General features: G+C 36.2%; 2 protein-coding genes across 4 annotated transcripts; both read left to right on the top strand.

Annotated features, from left to right (window-relative positions):
- The first annotated feature begins 5,522 nt into the window (after window positions 1–5,522).
- LOC107895202 (histone H2A.6) lies at window positions 5,523–7,088 on the top strand. Its single transcript, XM_016820464.2, has 2 exons — window positions 5,523–6,006; window positions 6,536–7,088. Exons 1-2 carry the CDS (start codon window positions 5,818–5,820, stop codon window positions 6,749–6,751), a joined length of 405 nt encoding a protein of 134 aa, XP_016675953.1. The 5' UTR covers window positions 5,523–5,817; the 3' UTR covers window positions 6,752–7,088.
- A 1,120-nt stretch (window positions 7,089–8,208) lies between these two features.
- On the top strand, window positions 8,209–14,840 carry LOC107895201 (formin-like protein 5). Of its 3 annotated transcripts, none has more exons than XM_041085333.1 (7): window positions 8,209–9,155; window positions 9,929–10,652; window positions 10,739–11,378; window positions 11,458–11,651; window positions 12,575–12,825; window positions 13,022–13,912; window positions 14,042–14,840. In XM_041085333.1, the coding sequence occupies exons 1-6, from the start codon at window positions 8,979–8,981 to the stop codon at window positions 13,889–13,891; spliced, it is 2,856 nt and encodes a 951-aa protein (XP_040941267.1). In that variant the 5' UTR covers window positions 8,209–8,978; the 3' UTR covers window positions 13,892–13,912; window positions 14,042–14,840. The 3 variants fall into 3 exon arrangements, with proteins under 3 accessions (XP_040941267.1, XP_040941266.1, XP_040941268.1); XM_041085332.1 differs by having other exon boundaries at window positions 8,215–9,155; window positions 9,929–10,655; XM_041085334.1 differs by having other exon boundaries at window positions 8,224–9,155; window positions 9,929–10,655; window positions 12,590–12,825.
- The last annotated feature ends 610 nt before the right edge of the window (window positions 14,841–15,450 follow it).

Raw genomic sequence — 15,450 nt, 5'->3', positions numbered from 1 at the left:
TGATGGAGGTGCAAATGGAAAATTATGGCATCTTTTCAGAAGAAGACGAGCTTGTAGATGATAAAGAAGTATCTTGTTCCACATACTTATGTTGCAGTAAATACGCAATATGATTATCCGATTTTCTAACATAATATAACCTGATTAGGGTCTTTGTTTTTTCCAATTGTGTAACTTTAACTTGTAATTTTTAGGTGTAAGTCAAGACCTTCCGAGGCTAGACTTTGACATGATATCTAACATAATTCTACCTATGGTGAAAGCGAGTCCTAGGATTCTCATCCTTGTGTTGATTACTAGCATCTGTAGCCAGTATGATTACACGCTATCGTACTATAAGACATGGGTCCCAAAACAAAAGGTTATGGATAAGTTGCATTACGACTAAGACAGATAGTACAATGATTTGTGGCAATGGTGTCAGGTACTTGATCGGTACGTATCAGGTTCTGTAACCGATTTGGAAATACACCTAACATGCTTTAGCAATCGTCTAGTCATTGGGAAAAGAGCATTCCACCGATTCTTTTGGACCTTTGATTAATGCAATGAAGCTTTTTGACATTACAAGCCTTTGGTGCAAATTGATGACACCTGGCTATACAGAAGGTATGAGCATTGATTGTTGATTGTTGTTGCCCAGGATAGTAATCAAAGGATTCTACCAATTGTATTTGCAATAACTCCTTCTGAAAAGGCAGATGATTGAGATTTTTTCCTTAGTTGATTGTGCCATCGCGTTTGCTCACAACTCGACATATGTGTCTATCCGAAAGGGGAATCAGAATCTTTGTCGCTATTGAACGGCATGGTAGCCTTTGGAATCGCACCTACTATAGGTATTGTATAAAACATGTCAGCTCTAACTACCACTCGAATGACCTCCGGAAAGTGAATGAGATTAATGCATTGACATGGGTACATAGTTTTCGCTATTTCTGTAATCATGCTAAACCATATATAGAGTATATTTTTGCATTCATGGTATACATTTCTCGACAGGGTACGAGCTCATCCCACATCATTTCCATGATATGTTGGATAACTTACACGCCATTAACAATGTTGGTGAAAACTACCTCGCCAACATACCCTTCATATAATGGACACAATCGTATGACGGGGGTTTATGGTACGGGTAATAGCAACAAACCTAACTGAATGTATCAATTCTATACTGAAGGGGACACATCATTTGTCAATAACACCGATTGTCAAACAAACATACTTTCGCCTGACTACTTTATTTTTAAAGCGGGAGACGACATATGCTGGGTGGATAGCGGGTGGTTACGTTTGGTACGAGTATGTCATGAAAGAAATTAACGAAATGCAGAGAGAGCAAACATTATGTATGTAGTGTGTCACTCGCGTTCAAACTTGATATTTCGGGTTACGGAGTATGCTAGACTCGACCAAGACATGTAAGAGGCATCATACCATGTTGACCTACCAGAAGGGACGTGCGATTGTGTAAGATTTCAGGCACTTTGATTCCCATGCGTACGTGTAATTGCTACATATCCTAATTTACGTATTGAGTATACGCCTTATATTAACAATGTGTACATATTGGAACGCATGCATAATGTATAGAGATCTAAATTCTTACCAATCCTAAATGAAAGTATGTGGTCACCAGCGCTCAGCGCCCCGTTCGAGTTGGCCCCGAACATGAACTTTCGTCATATCCCGAAAGGTCATCTGACTTCCACTTAGATGTGCACCAAGATGGATGTTCAGGAGAGGGATAATCAACAGAGGTTATGCAGGTACTGTAGAAACCAAGGGATATGAAGGCAACATGTTCCGTATTGAGGGATTCGTTGAGGCCTTAACATTGCTAACGTTTATTTTTTTGCAAAATAAAATTGATTACAATGCTTCTTCCTCTTTTTTTGTACAAAATCTGTTATTTTTTTATTGCTTTCATTTGAATTTGCCACTGTCTATATTCATATATTAGAAAAATTACTACTTTAAGTCCTACTTCAAGTACCAATTACAATTTCTATAGCGATTGAACTTTTACCATTTTTATGATAATAATTCGATAAAGGTACCTATCCAAAGTTACATATTTTATATCAAATATTATATATAGAAAATTACATATAATTTACATTAGAATTTAACGAAGACAAATATTAGTTGCAACAGAAATATAAAAAATTGATAATTTTTTATTGATGTCATTTATATTTACATCACTAAAAGTAAATGAAAAATACATCATCGGTGCCATTGGGTCGAATATGTGCCACAGGAAGGTGGCTAACGGTTGCGCATAGGATTTCTGTATATAAGTGGTGGTGTCTGCTCCTGCTCTTCATTGTGATCATTATCTTCATCTTCTTTTTATTTACCTCAATTTTCGTACTAGTCTTCATCTCCACTGTTGTCTTCATCTTCATATTTACCATTGGCTTCATTTTCGTCTCCATTGTCTTCCACTGTGCTTGAATGCGTCCTATCCTTTCATTGTGTGTCCTCTACTCCATGAGAAGGTGGTTGCGTCGATGACCCACCTCGATAAAGCAAAAACGCAGTAGGTGTTTGTGACACTATCGGTGAATAACTGTACGATGTCATAAAACCTAGATACTTTGACATTGATATGGGCATCGGTACTGCCATTGATGATGGCATCATTGTCGGTACATGTGTCGACATCTGTGTCGACATAGGGGCATAGAATGTTGGGAAGGAAAGTGCCCCAAGAAAGGTACCTACGTGAGGTGTAGATGCAGGGTGTTGTGGTGGTGTATATTGTGGTACTTGTGAAAAAAAAACACGGGGTTAGTGAAATGAACAGGAATAAGTGGAGTGAACTAGCCGGGATGTGGTGTAGACATCAGTGGTGCTTGTTGGGTTAGAGTTAGGGATGAACTCGTCACGGCACCTCCTCCGGACTTACTCTGCTAGGGCGGTCGTCGTGGCCTTTTTTGACGAAGTTGCCTACTCATCGCCTCCATCGACAGTAGATACGGCTTGCCAGCTACTTTAAACCAAGGCATGTACTTCAAACAGGCCGTTGTATCTGATAAGAAAAAAAGTTCACAGATGGGTAAGAATTTCATCCTACGATCCCAAATGTCGATGAACTCATTGTGGTAATCGCGCCAATTTTCGTCAATTTTCTCCTGCAAATCAAGCTTGTGCCGTGCTTCCATGTCTTGCGATGACAACAAAATTTTTTGCCTCTACTCGAACTGTCGCATCACTCGATCTGATTTGTACATCTCCATCGTTGCGTACACTATCAATGGCACATTGGCATCCAACATACTCTAAAATGACAAAAAATTCTAGCGGGATGTAGTCTATGATATCTGAATCGGTGTATAACATCCATTCAAACTACAATGCACAATTGTAAATTTTGTTATGTATGAAATTTTAAATTAAAAATCATTGCATAATTATTATAGGTTTGAAGAAAATCAGTAACTAACATCAGCTTCCAAGCGTTGATCTAACAACAGCTGAATATCTTCGAGGTGCTCCGGTAGTCCTGTATTACTTGGCCCATGGTTCCTTCTATTTAAGCGATATGTTAATTCAAACATATAATAAATAAACAACATTTATTATATTAACTGCATATTATTATCAAATGATTTTTACCTTTTCACCAATGGGAACGTATAAGGGTCGTTCATTCGAGGGTGTAAAAATGGCAGTTGTAACCACGCTCATGACTGCAGTAGGAGGAGACAACCATCGATTAACATCTTATTCGATTTCGTCGCCTGACACAACTCTCGCTATAACGTGGCCAACATGGCTAATCCCCAACTCAGTCATCTACATTTTTTGAAGTCTACTAGGCGTAGTAGCCACCTTATGTGTACCAAATTTTGAGATTTATTAGGCATTAGAATGCCCCCGATTAACCTTAGGATGGATGATCAGGCATATTGTTCTTTGACAACATCGGGTGCGTTCGAAGGAAGTTCTTTGAAATTAGTTTCCAACCACTTCATATCTATGCAGTCACCTTGAAACTTGTTCGACACCTTCCCCAAAAATGCATTGCAAAGGTCCTTTTTATCGGAAACGATCGTTGGCCCTATAACAATTGGTTCATCCACCAGTAAATCAAGTTGTAAACCTACGTCCTCAAGTGTAATTGTACACTTGCCGTATGAAAGATGGAATGTGTGTGTCTCGGGTTTTCATTATTCCACCAACGCACTGATGAGTGTAGGATCCAATTTGTAGCCCTCGAGCATATTAGACATGTAAGAATCCCACGTCTTGCAGATAACCACAAATTTTAGTGTCTAACCTCTTTGACAAATTATGTATAAACTTCTCCAAAACACGATCATCCGCATATTTATATCAATAAAATAAAATATTTTAAAAATTAAAAAACTTCAAATTTAACTTAATTGAAAATAACGAAATTTAAAATTTCTTTTTACCATTATCGTTTGAGCAGCGGAAATGTGCTTGTTATCGAAATGAATCAAAGAGCTTGTCATTTGTGAAAATTTAATCAAAATGAATATATGAAATAATTAAATAAAACTATAGTAGTTTTAAACAAAGTGTATAGGAAAATTTCGAACAAAAATTGAGAGAATTGAGAGAATTTGATTTGAGTGAAAAGAATGAAAAATGGCCTGATATTTTTAAAAAAAAATCATTGGCCCTGTTAAAATTTTTTATCATTGCCAACATTTACGAAGCTATTGGGAAAATGACTGTTGGAGGAAAGCGCCTCCAGCTGGATGTATTTTCACACATTCTCTCAAAAACCGACATCTTTCTCTAATTAAAAAAAAAAGGCATATTTTTCTAATTTAACCTAAGATTCTAGCTTAGCAATAATTGTAATTGCATCATCTAATAATTATATTCAAACAAATTTAAATTTATTAGAGATTTTCTTTATAATTAAGAGAGGGATAAGGTTACATGAAATCAAACTCAAAATTTTATACTTACAACATAATACTTTATTGTTAGAGCAAGAGGTTGTTGGCAGTTTATTAGAGATTTGCACAAAGCTCTTCCTAAGAATTTAATACTTTCAAATGTTGTATTATTTGCATATTTGAAATTTGATACTCTACTTTTAATACCATAAATTTTATTGAAGTATAATTAATAACATTATAAAAGGAATTATGTGATATTTTTAACATCACATTACTTTAAAAGAAGTCAGGTGGCGAATTTAAAGCTGCCTGAAATAAAAACTACTTCTTGAATTTCACAAATTCAACATTTTATTGGAATTTCACAAACTAAATTTTATCATATTTTTGTGAAATTTTTAAAAACTTTAAAAACAAAATTTAGTTTGTGAAATTCCAATAATATGATATGTAAGGTTATTCTAAAAAATTTTAAAAATTTAAACTCAACATTTTATTTGCTTATTTAAAATAAAAACTAAGTTTTAATGGAATTTCTTTTACATTATTATTAATGAGACTTCGGATCCTAAAAAAAAAATAAAAAAAAAGTGATTAAATTTCAAATATGTGAAGAATAGAAGGATTGAGAGCAAAATTAGACCTAAAACTTTCCCTCAGATTTTAACTAACTAAAATCCCCATAATCAAAAAAAGCCGAAGCGGTGTTCAGTTCAAATCTGAACCGTTTATTTCTTCATCATCCATCGGTTTTTGTCATCGATCCGCGTCCTCTCTTCCCACTGGCTAATTCCCTTACGCTTCCAATATATATGTATATATACCTAAACAACCAACAATTGTATCACTTAGATCTTTCTCCATTCCACGCCTTTGTATTTTGCATTTTCGTTTTTTTGGAATTCATCATCTTCGTTGCGAGTATACAATGGCAGGTCGGGGTAAAACTCTTGGATCCGGGGCCTCGAAGAAGGCGACATCGAGGAGTAGCAAGGCCGGGCTTCAGTTTCCGGTGGGTCGTATCGCTCGGTTCCTTAAGGCTGGAAAATATGCTGAACGTGTCGGAGCTGGAGCTCCTGTTTACCTCGCTGCCGTTCTTGAATATCTTGCGGCTGAGGTACCGTGACTTTTCTAATATGGGTTTATTTGGTTTTAAATTCTTAGGGATTAATCGATAAGTTTTTTTTTATTTTTTTTATTTTTTAAAGTTGTTTATTTTTGTTTGTGACCTAATCCAGGGTTTCCAATTTTCTCCCATAGAGAAATTTTTTTCTTTTATTCAAAATACTTTAAAACGAGAAAGTTTCAGCAATTTTATTTTGAAAATTTGGCTTTTTAAAAAAAAAAATTATGGATCTGTTTCTAAACTAGGGTTTCCATATATTTTTTATGAATTCAGATCTATGCTTTATATTTTTAAATGTAATATCTTTTCAGTTCATTGGGCTGCTAAATTAGGGTTTATCCACTGAAAAACAATTTGCTACTAATTCTGAAAGCTTAGATTTTCACGAGATTTCGATACTTTAATCCTCAAATTTAGAAGAAATTAGGGTTTGTATGTACATAAAAACCATATTAAATTTATTGAATATTCAGTGTTTTCTCCTTTCCTAATGTCAATGCAAATTGTATCCTTATTTCAGGTTCTCGAGCTTGCTGGAAATGCCGCCAGAGACAACAAGAAAACCCGAATTGTGCCACGTCATATCCAGCTTGCTGTGAGGAACGACGAAGAACTTAGCAAACTACTTGGAGATGTAACGATTGCCAATGGAGGTGTGATGCCCAACATCCACAACGTCCTCCTCCCCAAGAAAGCCGGAGGCTCCTCAAAGGTTTCCGGCGGGGATGATGATTAGATCCAGATCAATTAGTTTAGATTCTGAAAGCTGGCGAGAAATGCATCCCGGTTCCTTATGTGTTAATGCGGTTCTGAGATGGAACAGGTCTTGAATTTTAGTTTTGATTGTTGTCATTAGTTTCTTGAGATTAGGGTTTGAAGAAGATGAAGAAAAACATGTGTTTCAAATGTCTTTTGTGGGATTGTAGTTTGTTCACGGTGTTTAGTTTAGTAGGTAGTTTAGGCTTCTTAGTTTAATGTGAATATAATCTAATCATCAATATCTGTTACTTGGTCAATAGAAGAGCTGTGACTTTTTTTTCATTAATGAAATGAATGCAATATTTCAATTTCAATTTGTGTATTTTCTTGTTTTTGATCTTAATCTTGATGATTGGTTTTGTTGTTTGTTCTGGTTAACATGTGCGTTAATTGAAGCTTGTTACTTTTGCATAGTGAATGCGTATTTAATGTAATAGTTGACTGTTTTATTTGTAATTATATGCATTATAATATTTTAAAAGTGTGTTTTTACTTTATTTGTTAACAAAATAAAAAATCTTATTATGACAAGTGTGAAGGTGATTAATGCTTGTGCTGGTTAAAGTTTTGGTGTTGTATTTTTGTGAAAATTTGTTGCCATTTGGAAGGGGGTAGTATTTAGATGTGTGTTATATGACTACTAAAACAGATGTAGAATCCTATGTAGTATGTGATGTGTGTTGTGAATTTGTAGGATTTCATGATTTGGGTTGTAAAAAGACCTTAGAAGTGAGATTGATGTGATGGTGTTGGGATTCAGAATCTTGTTCTGGTTTTTTATGTTGCAGGTTGAAATTGTAGGCCAAAACCCTAAAAGTGAACCACCCCCCCCCCCCCGCCCATAGCCATTTTCATGCAACTAACCAACATGTAAGTGCAAAGGCCAGAAGGGCATAATGAAACCAACATTTATGGCAAAATCAAAGATCCCTTTTAGCTGAAGGACCTATACATGCATGTTAAGCTTAGCTCAGCTTGTGTTTCTATAACCTATTCTATAACATCCTTGGGAATGATGTTGGTTCATATTCGTGTTAATTGGTACTATTTTTCTATTTTGTATGTCTATGTTGTATTTAAATTACTACGACATCGTTTTTAATATTAAACGAAAAAGGTGTATTAAAATGTTGTTTTGGCTAATCCCAACTGATGAGCCCCAGTAATCATTTTAAGACTTTGATACTTCTCATGGTTCAATGGAAAATCAGCTTGTCATAATTCATTTTTAAAATTTTTATTGATGAAAATAATGATCAATTGAATTTATATGTCCTTGTTAAAAAATAAAGCATCCAAAATGGATAATAAATATAGCATCCTTGTTAACAATCTGTAATATTTCATATCTGGTCCTTGTGTTTGTTTCAATTTTTAGATACAAAAACATTAGTTAAAAAAAGGAATAATCTTTTCAAAACTAGTAAAAATTATCACTAATTTATGAAAGGTTTTTTCTCCAATTAACCTGTCATAACAGATCCTTAATTACTCCGCTAATTACCCACCCCCTGAAAGCCTCATTTTATATCCCTAAAATGCATTCTTTAAAATTAAAATGCTTTTTTTGCCCCCTCTTCTTTTCTACTCTTTTTTTTCATTTCAAACCCAACAAAAAGAGGAAGCCTTAACCTTGGAAACATTTTATTTTATCTGTTCATTGTAAGAACCCGTGATCAAAATGAAGGCAATGTTTTCCTTATCAACTTTTCTACATGCATGATAACAGCTAATGTATATATATGTTTTCAGTGAGCTGCTGCCATTGATGGGATCTGGTCATAACAATAGGATCCTATCTTTCCCCATTTCTGGTCAAATTTCAACATCTTTGAATTACCAATACAAATGGTCGGTAAAATTAAGAAGAAAAGATTTGAAATTTATTGGTTTTTATTTTTATTTATTTTTCTTTTCAAGCTCATTTCTGGGTTTTTTTGTTTCAAAATAATGATCCTCACCCCATTTTTTATCTCTCTGAGGGAAGATAAATTCCGTGTTTTGTTTGGTTTCTGGATTTCTGATTCCAAGTTTCAATATTTCATCAAGTTTTGGAGGAAAAAAATTCTAAGGGTTTCTTTTGAGGGAAAATTGAATTGAATTGGTGCTATATGATAAGGATAATTTTGAAAGGTTTTGGGTTGTGTTGGTGGTGAGGGGTTCTCTTTATTGATGAAATGAAATGACCCCTTTTTCTGTTTGTGATGATGCTGATGGTACAAGGACAAATGGGTCTCATAAGAACCAATAGTTTGTGGTTTTTGGTAGTTCTGCTTTTTGCATCATTTGCTGTCAGCTTAGATTACACTAAGGAAGAAGAAGAAGAAGCATTCCTTAATCAATTAGTGGATCCATCAACTGGGGAGATTTATGATGATCTGGTAAACCAGTTTGCTCTTCTCTTCATTCCATTATTCTCCTATAAACTCATTTTACACAAACAGTTGGTTTTGTTATTTGTTTTGTTTATTTTAATGTCCATTGAATGCAATTGGTTTTGCTTGAACAACGTTTGTTTATGGATTGAAATCAATTATGGATTTGTTTATTAGAAAATTCTTCAGGTTCTTTGAAACGGTGCTTAAGCCTTTTATTGTTGGTGTTGTAATGGTTGACAGCTTGTTCAATGAGACCACAATCTAGCAGTTAACCAATGCTTATTTAGAAGTATGAAGTAGTTTTTGTAATTTCCACATTGATTATTGATGAGGTATGTACGTAAGTTGGTTGGAACAATATTAGAGGTGGAAACAAGTATGCATCAATGCATTGAAATATCTGCTGCAATTTGCAAGGGTTTTTTGACAATACCAGCAGCTTGCATATATGGGTGGATGGTGCATGCTCAACTTTTGAGAACTAGAAGAGGCATTACATGTTTGACTTTTTGAAAACTGCTGAAATTGTCTTGAATCATGTTTTGTAATGTTTTTCAGGCTTATTATTACTGTTTTCTGATAACGGTGGCATCGAGAATTAACAACATAAATCATGAAAACAAATGTTAAGTAATGACAATTGTTATTAATAAGTTCAACGCTTGTAATATGAACTGTGAATAGGTTAGGACATTGAGATGCTTTTTTGAAGTAAAAACTAAGTCCTCTTTCCTTCTGTTACCAGTGTTTGAAATTCTTAAGTTGTTTACATACAGGCTGAGCTGTTATGGATAAGTTGCAGACAAGATTTGAATAATTTAAAGGAAGCTTTTGAAGATCCCAAGTTACGTCTTTCGGAGGAAACACGAAGTACAATCAATGATATCGGTGCAAAAAGTCACTTATTAGCAAAAGAAAAGTTTCAGAAATTTATTAAGGTTATCCGTCCAGAGTTAAAGCAAGTTCTTTCTGATTGCGTAAGAAAGAATAAACTTCTATTCCAAGAATCTGGAGAGGATAGCTGCTTTAAGACTTGTTACCCCCAGTATTCTGGGTCATTGTTTCGCTGGTGTGAGGTTTCTAGGAAGAGTTTAGCTGCTCAGAGCATAGCTGTAGGCTCTGCCTTGAACTTACGTCCAACCACACCCCGATCCTCAGCTCCGGCCCCTTCTCTTGCTAATGAATCTCCTGATTCTAGTACAGATCTATCAGTAAGTCTGGCATTGTCAACTTCACCTAGTATACATGATAAACGAGCTGTACCTGCAAGAGAACTTGCCGATGATTCAGTTTCAGATTACGAAGAAGATTATGAAGAAGAAGGAGGAGAAGGAGAAGGAGGGACTGATCACAATAAAATAATTATTATTGCTTGTGTTGCAACGGCAGTAGTAACGTCTCTTATTGCAGCATTGATCTTATTTTTATGCTGTCATAGAGATTCTGGATCTATGGTAAATGATGAGAGCCCCCTTCTCAGTTTAAGAAGTGACGCCTCTGGTGGTATAGGCTTTCCCTTTGCCACATACTGTTGTCCTCTAGAATCATTTGACAATTTTTTTAACTGAAACATTCCTTTTCTCCAGGCTCTACTCATGCTCCTGGATCTAGTAAAGAATCAAGCCAACATCAAAAGGCTTCAACTAATGGCAGTGATTACATTGAATCCGATGCTCTACAAATCTCCTTGGATGGAAATTCATCAGATGGAGCTGCTGCTGATGCCTCCAAAGCTTCATCTGAATCTTCTGAGACACCAGGCAATGCTAGTTCGCTGCTACCCTTGCCCCCAGGAAGGGCAGGTCCTGGTGGATTACCTCCTTTGAAGCCTCCCCCTGGCAAAGAAGATCTCACCCCTGAAGCTCCTGTCCCAGCTAAGTCTGCACCTCCTCCTCCACCACCTCCCTCCCTGAAATCTGCCTCCACCAATGTAGGCCCTCCACCTCCTGGTGCTCCTCCACCACCTCCTCCGAAAGCTGGTGCCCCTCCGCCACCTCCTTCTAAAGCTGGCGCTCCTCCACCACCTCCTCCAAAAGCTGGTGGTGGTCCTAGACCACCTCCACCCTTGGGTTCAAAGGGGCCTCGACCACCAAATGCTCCCGGTCGGGGGGGACCTGGCTCAGGCAGTGCTTCTAAAGCCAAACTAAAGCCATTTTTTTGGGATAAAGTTGCAAATACCCCTGAGCAAGGACAGGTGTGGAATCAGATTAAAGGCGGATCATTCCAGTATGTAATAACTCTTTTCTTGTTTCCTTTCTCTTGATGCCGACGGATCATTATGGGATGCTTAATACTAACATTGCAGGGTAAATGATGCGAAGATAGAAACACTGTTTGGGTATTCACCCGTTGAGAAGAGCAAAAGTGATAAAAAGGATTCCACTGCACAGGAACCTCAGTTTATTCAACTCCTGGATGGCAAGAAAGCACAAAATTTAGCAATCATGTTAAGGGCATTGAATGTGACCTCAGAAGAAGTTTCTGATGCACTTGTTGAAGGTGCTTTCCTCCACCTTATTTATCCTTTCAGAAAATAAGCAACATATGTGTAGTTTGATGAATCAGTGCTAAGGACAGATGTTTACAGGGTTCATACCTAGAGATTGTTGTTAGAAGCATTTTCACCACTATAATGTCCCTCCTTTCTATTACTGGTGGATAATTGTTGATAATTAACTCAGCCAGTTCAAATTCTTATACCTTTTGTTGATCCTTCAAAGTAGCACAACCATCCATGGAATCGGGAAATTTTCTATATCCCTCGTAGTTGATTCCTATTGAATTTTCATACATTGTGCCTCATCTTGAGAAAGGATCTCAGTTTCCATGTTCTATATGTCTACCGTGACTGTAGTTATGCTAGTGCCTGAAGAGAGTTGAACATGGATATCTAGTTCAAGCTAAGCATATGAGATAGAATAGCCTGAACTGTTCTTCTCCTTTTCCTTTGAAAAGGAGTTATCACATTGAATGATCTTTTCTATCCTTGAAGTTAATTTGAGCATAACATAGGCATGAATTAATAACATTATTTGCTTATGCATCTTTGTTACCCATCTTGACGTTTGGAGAAAATAGACATAACTACGTAAATTAAAAATTTGAAAATTAGTAAAATAAGCCGGGTTCCTAAAATTCAGTTAGAACATGAGATTATAAACAGCCAAACAAAATTTCTTAAATAAGAAATTATGTTAGATAAATCTTATTATTAGCCCTGAATCCAGTTTCAGATCTGAAAATATTTAAGAAAATATCGTGAGGGAATAGTTCATAACTGAAAGAGCTTCAAGAAACTTTATGTCACTGATCAATCATGTGTTTGATTCATGTTATGCTGTTACTCTATCGTGCTCTTTCATTTGGTATAAAAAAAAGGTAGTACTAATGTGCTGATGTTTCAGTTGTGATATTTTAACTAGTTATTCTGAAATTAGGAAATGAGCTCCCTGTCGAACTCCTTCAGACTTTATTGAAGATGGCACCGACATCAGATGAAGAACTCAAACTTAGACTGTTCACTGGTGAAATTACTCAACTCGGCCCTGCAGAGCGGTTCCTGAAAGTTGTGGTTGACATTCCTTTTGCTTATCAAAAAATGGAAACACTGCTATTTATGTGCTCTCTTCACGATGAGCTTACTGCCACTAGAGAGTCCTTTCAAATATTAGAGGTGGGTCATTATATTTTAAATTGGGTGACTTGCATGATAAATATGGTCTGGTAAATTCATACAAGGTATGTCATGCATCGGAAACATATTTTGGATGGCAAACCAAAGGTAACTTTAAGGATGTGTATTTTCATGGAAAAGCCCAATTTGTTTAATGTTTTATTCAATCAAATTTAGGCTCTTTCCTATTTTTCAGGCTGCTTGCAAGGAACTTAAAAGTAGCCGCCTATTCCTCAAGCTCTTAGAAGCTGTCCTTAAAACTGGAAATCGCATGAATGATGGAACATTCCGCGGTGGGGCACAAGCTTTCAAACTCGACACACTTTTGAAGTTATCAGATGTTAAAGGAGTAGATGGTAAGACAACACTATTGCATTTCGTTGTCCTAGAAATAATACGCACTGAAGGTTTGAGAGCTGCCCGTATTGCAAGAGAAAGCAGAAGTTTTAGTAGCATAAAATCCGAAGATCTGCTTGAGGATGTTTCCCCTGATGATGAAGAGTACTATCGCAACCTTGGTCTCCAGGCGGTTTCAAATCTGAGTAGTGAACTTGAATATGTCAAGAAAGCTGCAGCTCTCGATGCTGAAAACTTATCATCTAATGTTGCCAAAGTTGGCCATGCAATGGTAAAAACACGTAATTTCTTGAACACAGAAATGAAGGATAACGGTGAAAAAAGTGGTTTTCATGAAACACTAGAGAGTTTTGTGAAGAATGCTGAGTCTAGTGTCATGTCGTTGCTTGAAGAGGAGAAGAAAGTAATGGATTTAGTAAAGAGCACTGGTGATTACTTTCATGGTAATGTAAAGAAGGATGAGGGCTTACGAATATTTTCTGTTGTTCGGGACTTTTTGGTTATTTTAGATAAGGTGTGCAGAGAGGTTAAAAATGCACCTAAGAAGCCAACACAAGCACCGAAAAAACAGACGTCCAATGCATCAACTTCCTCTGAGTCTCGTGTTGCACCACCTTCTCCCGACCCTCGTCAGAAGCTTTTTCCTACAATTGCTCAACAAAGGAAGGATGATTCTAGTTCAACTTCTAGTTCAGATGAAAAGAGTTAATATCGTTCACATTCGAGAAAGGTACGATGTTCTTATCCTTATCAAGCAAACCTTTTACCTTGCCACATTTATATGCTGAAACTTCAATACTAAGACAATATGTGGCATAGATAATATTGCTGGTGAGATCTAAGTTCCGTTTCTCCTCAGATGCATGTTCCATTGGCAGTTGATCAAGATGGGATACCGCCAAACTAGTGGTGATGCAATTATCAAATACATACCAAATGTCAACTGAAAGGGGATAAGCTGATGGAATTACAGCTGCAATGCTAGATAGCTATAGAGCTAACATTGTGAACTGCAGTTGATCTTTCTCTGGTACTCGATTCATGGTTCCTGTTGGATTCCCTTCATCTGCCAACTTGTGCATATTTCGATTTTGAAGGAATATTAACCAGGGTAGTGGAATATTAACCAGGGTAGTGTTGAAATTAGAAACTGCTTTAACCTTAGAGGGAAGAAATTTTGATATCTATGATTCTTGATCGAGTCTGGAGAATGATATTTGCTGCCACGTCCTGCTTTGGATTACTTAATACTCTGCTAGGTAGGACGGAAAGGGATCAAAAGGGAGGGAAGTTGAATCCCAAATATTAGATATCGTTATAAATTTCAACTATTGTATTAGATTAATGGTTAATGGTTACTTATTGCATTTTGCCTGGGATGCCTGCAACCTGCAAACCAGGAGATCAGATATGATCTTTAGATTCCTATTCATTGAAGGAACTGCAACTTAGGGGCAATGAATAAAAAAAGGTGTAATGCTTTCTTTTTGTAGACTTTTTTCTTTCTGTTTGACTCAGTTCTGTATTAGTTTACTAGTCATTTACATGCACTGGACCATCAATTTCTGGTTGAATGCTGTCAAATTATTCCAAGATTGGAGTACAAGATGAGCATTTATCTGTAGGAAAGGAATTGTTATGTGGCTTATTTTCCAATATCCAAAGTGGCTGCTGCATATTTCCACAGCTATAAATTCAAGCATCTATGAAGGAAAAGGAAGATACCATTTCTTCTTATCAAGGAAAAGTAAGGTCTAAAAAGATGCCAAAACCAGATGCATGTGCCATCCAAATATTTATTGCCACTATAATAAGTAACAGGTGGAAATGGAACTAACAGCTGCCATCCATTTCATTGAAACAAGTTAATACTCATACCCGAACTTGAGGTAAAATATATTCCTTTCACACACACTTATATTATTTTAATACAAGTTAATACTTATACCTGAATTCCAGTAAGGAAAAGAAATATTCTTTTCATACACACCTTTACATAATTTCCAAGTGTTTTTCAACCTGTTCATTGGTAAACTGTTAAACTGGAATATAGGACACATGTATATTTCAACAACAAACTATAACTGTCTCATGAAAATGGATTCAACAGTGAAACTCGAGATTCCGTAGTCATCAACAGTTTGTGTAGTCGTGTGGTTCATTGGTGCAGCCAAAAACACAAAAATCTCCATAGTCTTGAGTCAACATGGACTCTTCTGTGTCAACTCTCACAGGTTTTATCCACCATGCCTGATCATGATAAGTCTC

Source organism: Gossypium hirsutum, chromosome A13 (genome assembly GCF_007990345.1).
Source record: "Gossypium hirsutum isolate 1008001.06 chromosome A13, Gossypium_hirsutum_v2.1, whole genome shotgun sequence".
NCBI classification, from domain to species: Eukaryota; Viridiplantae; Streptophyta; class Magnoliopsida; order Malvales; family Malvaceae; genus Gossypium; species Gossypium hirsutum.
This window is presented reverse-complemented; position numbering and strand designations above follow the sequence as displayed.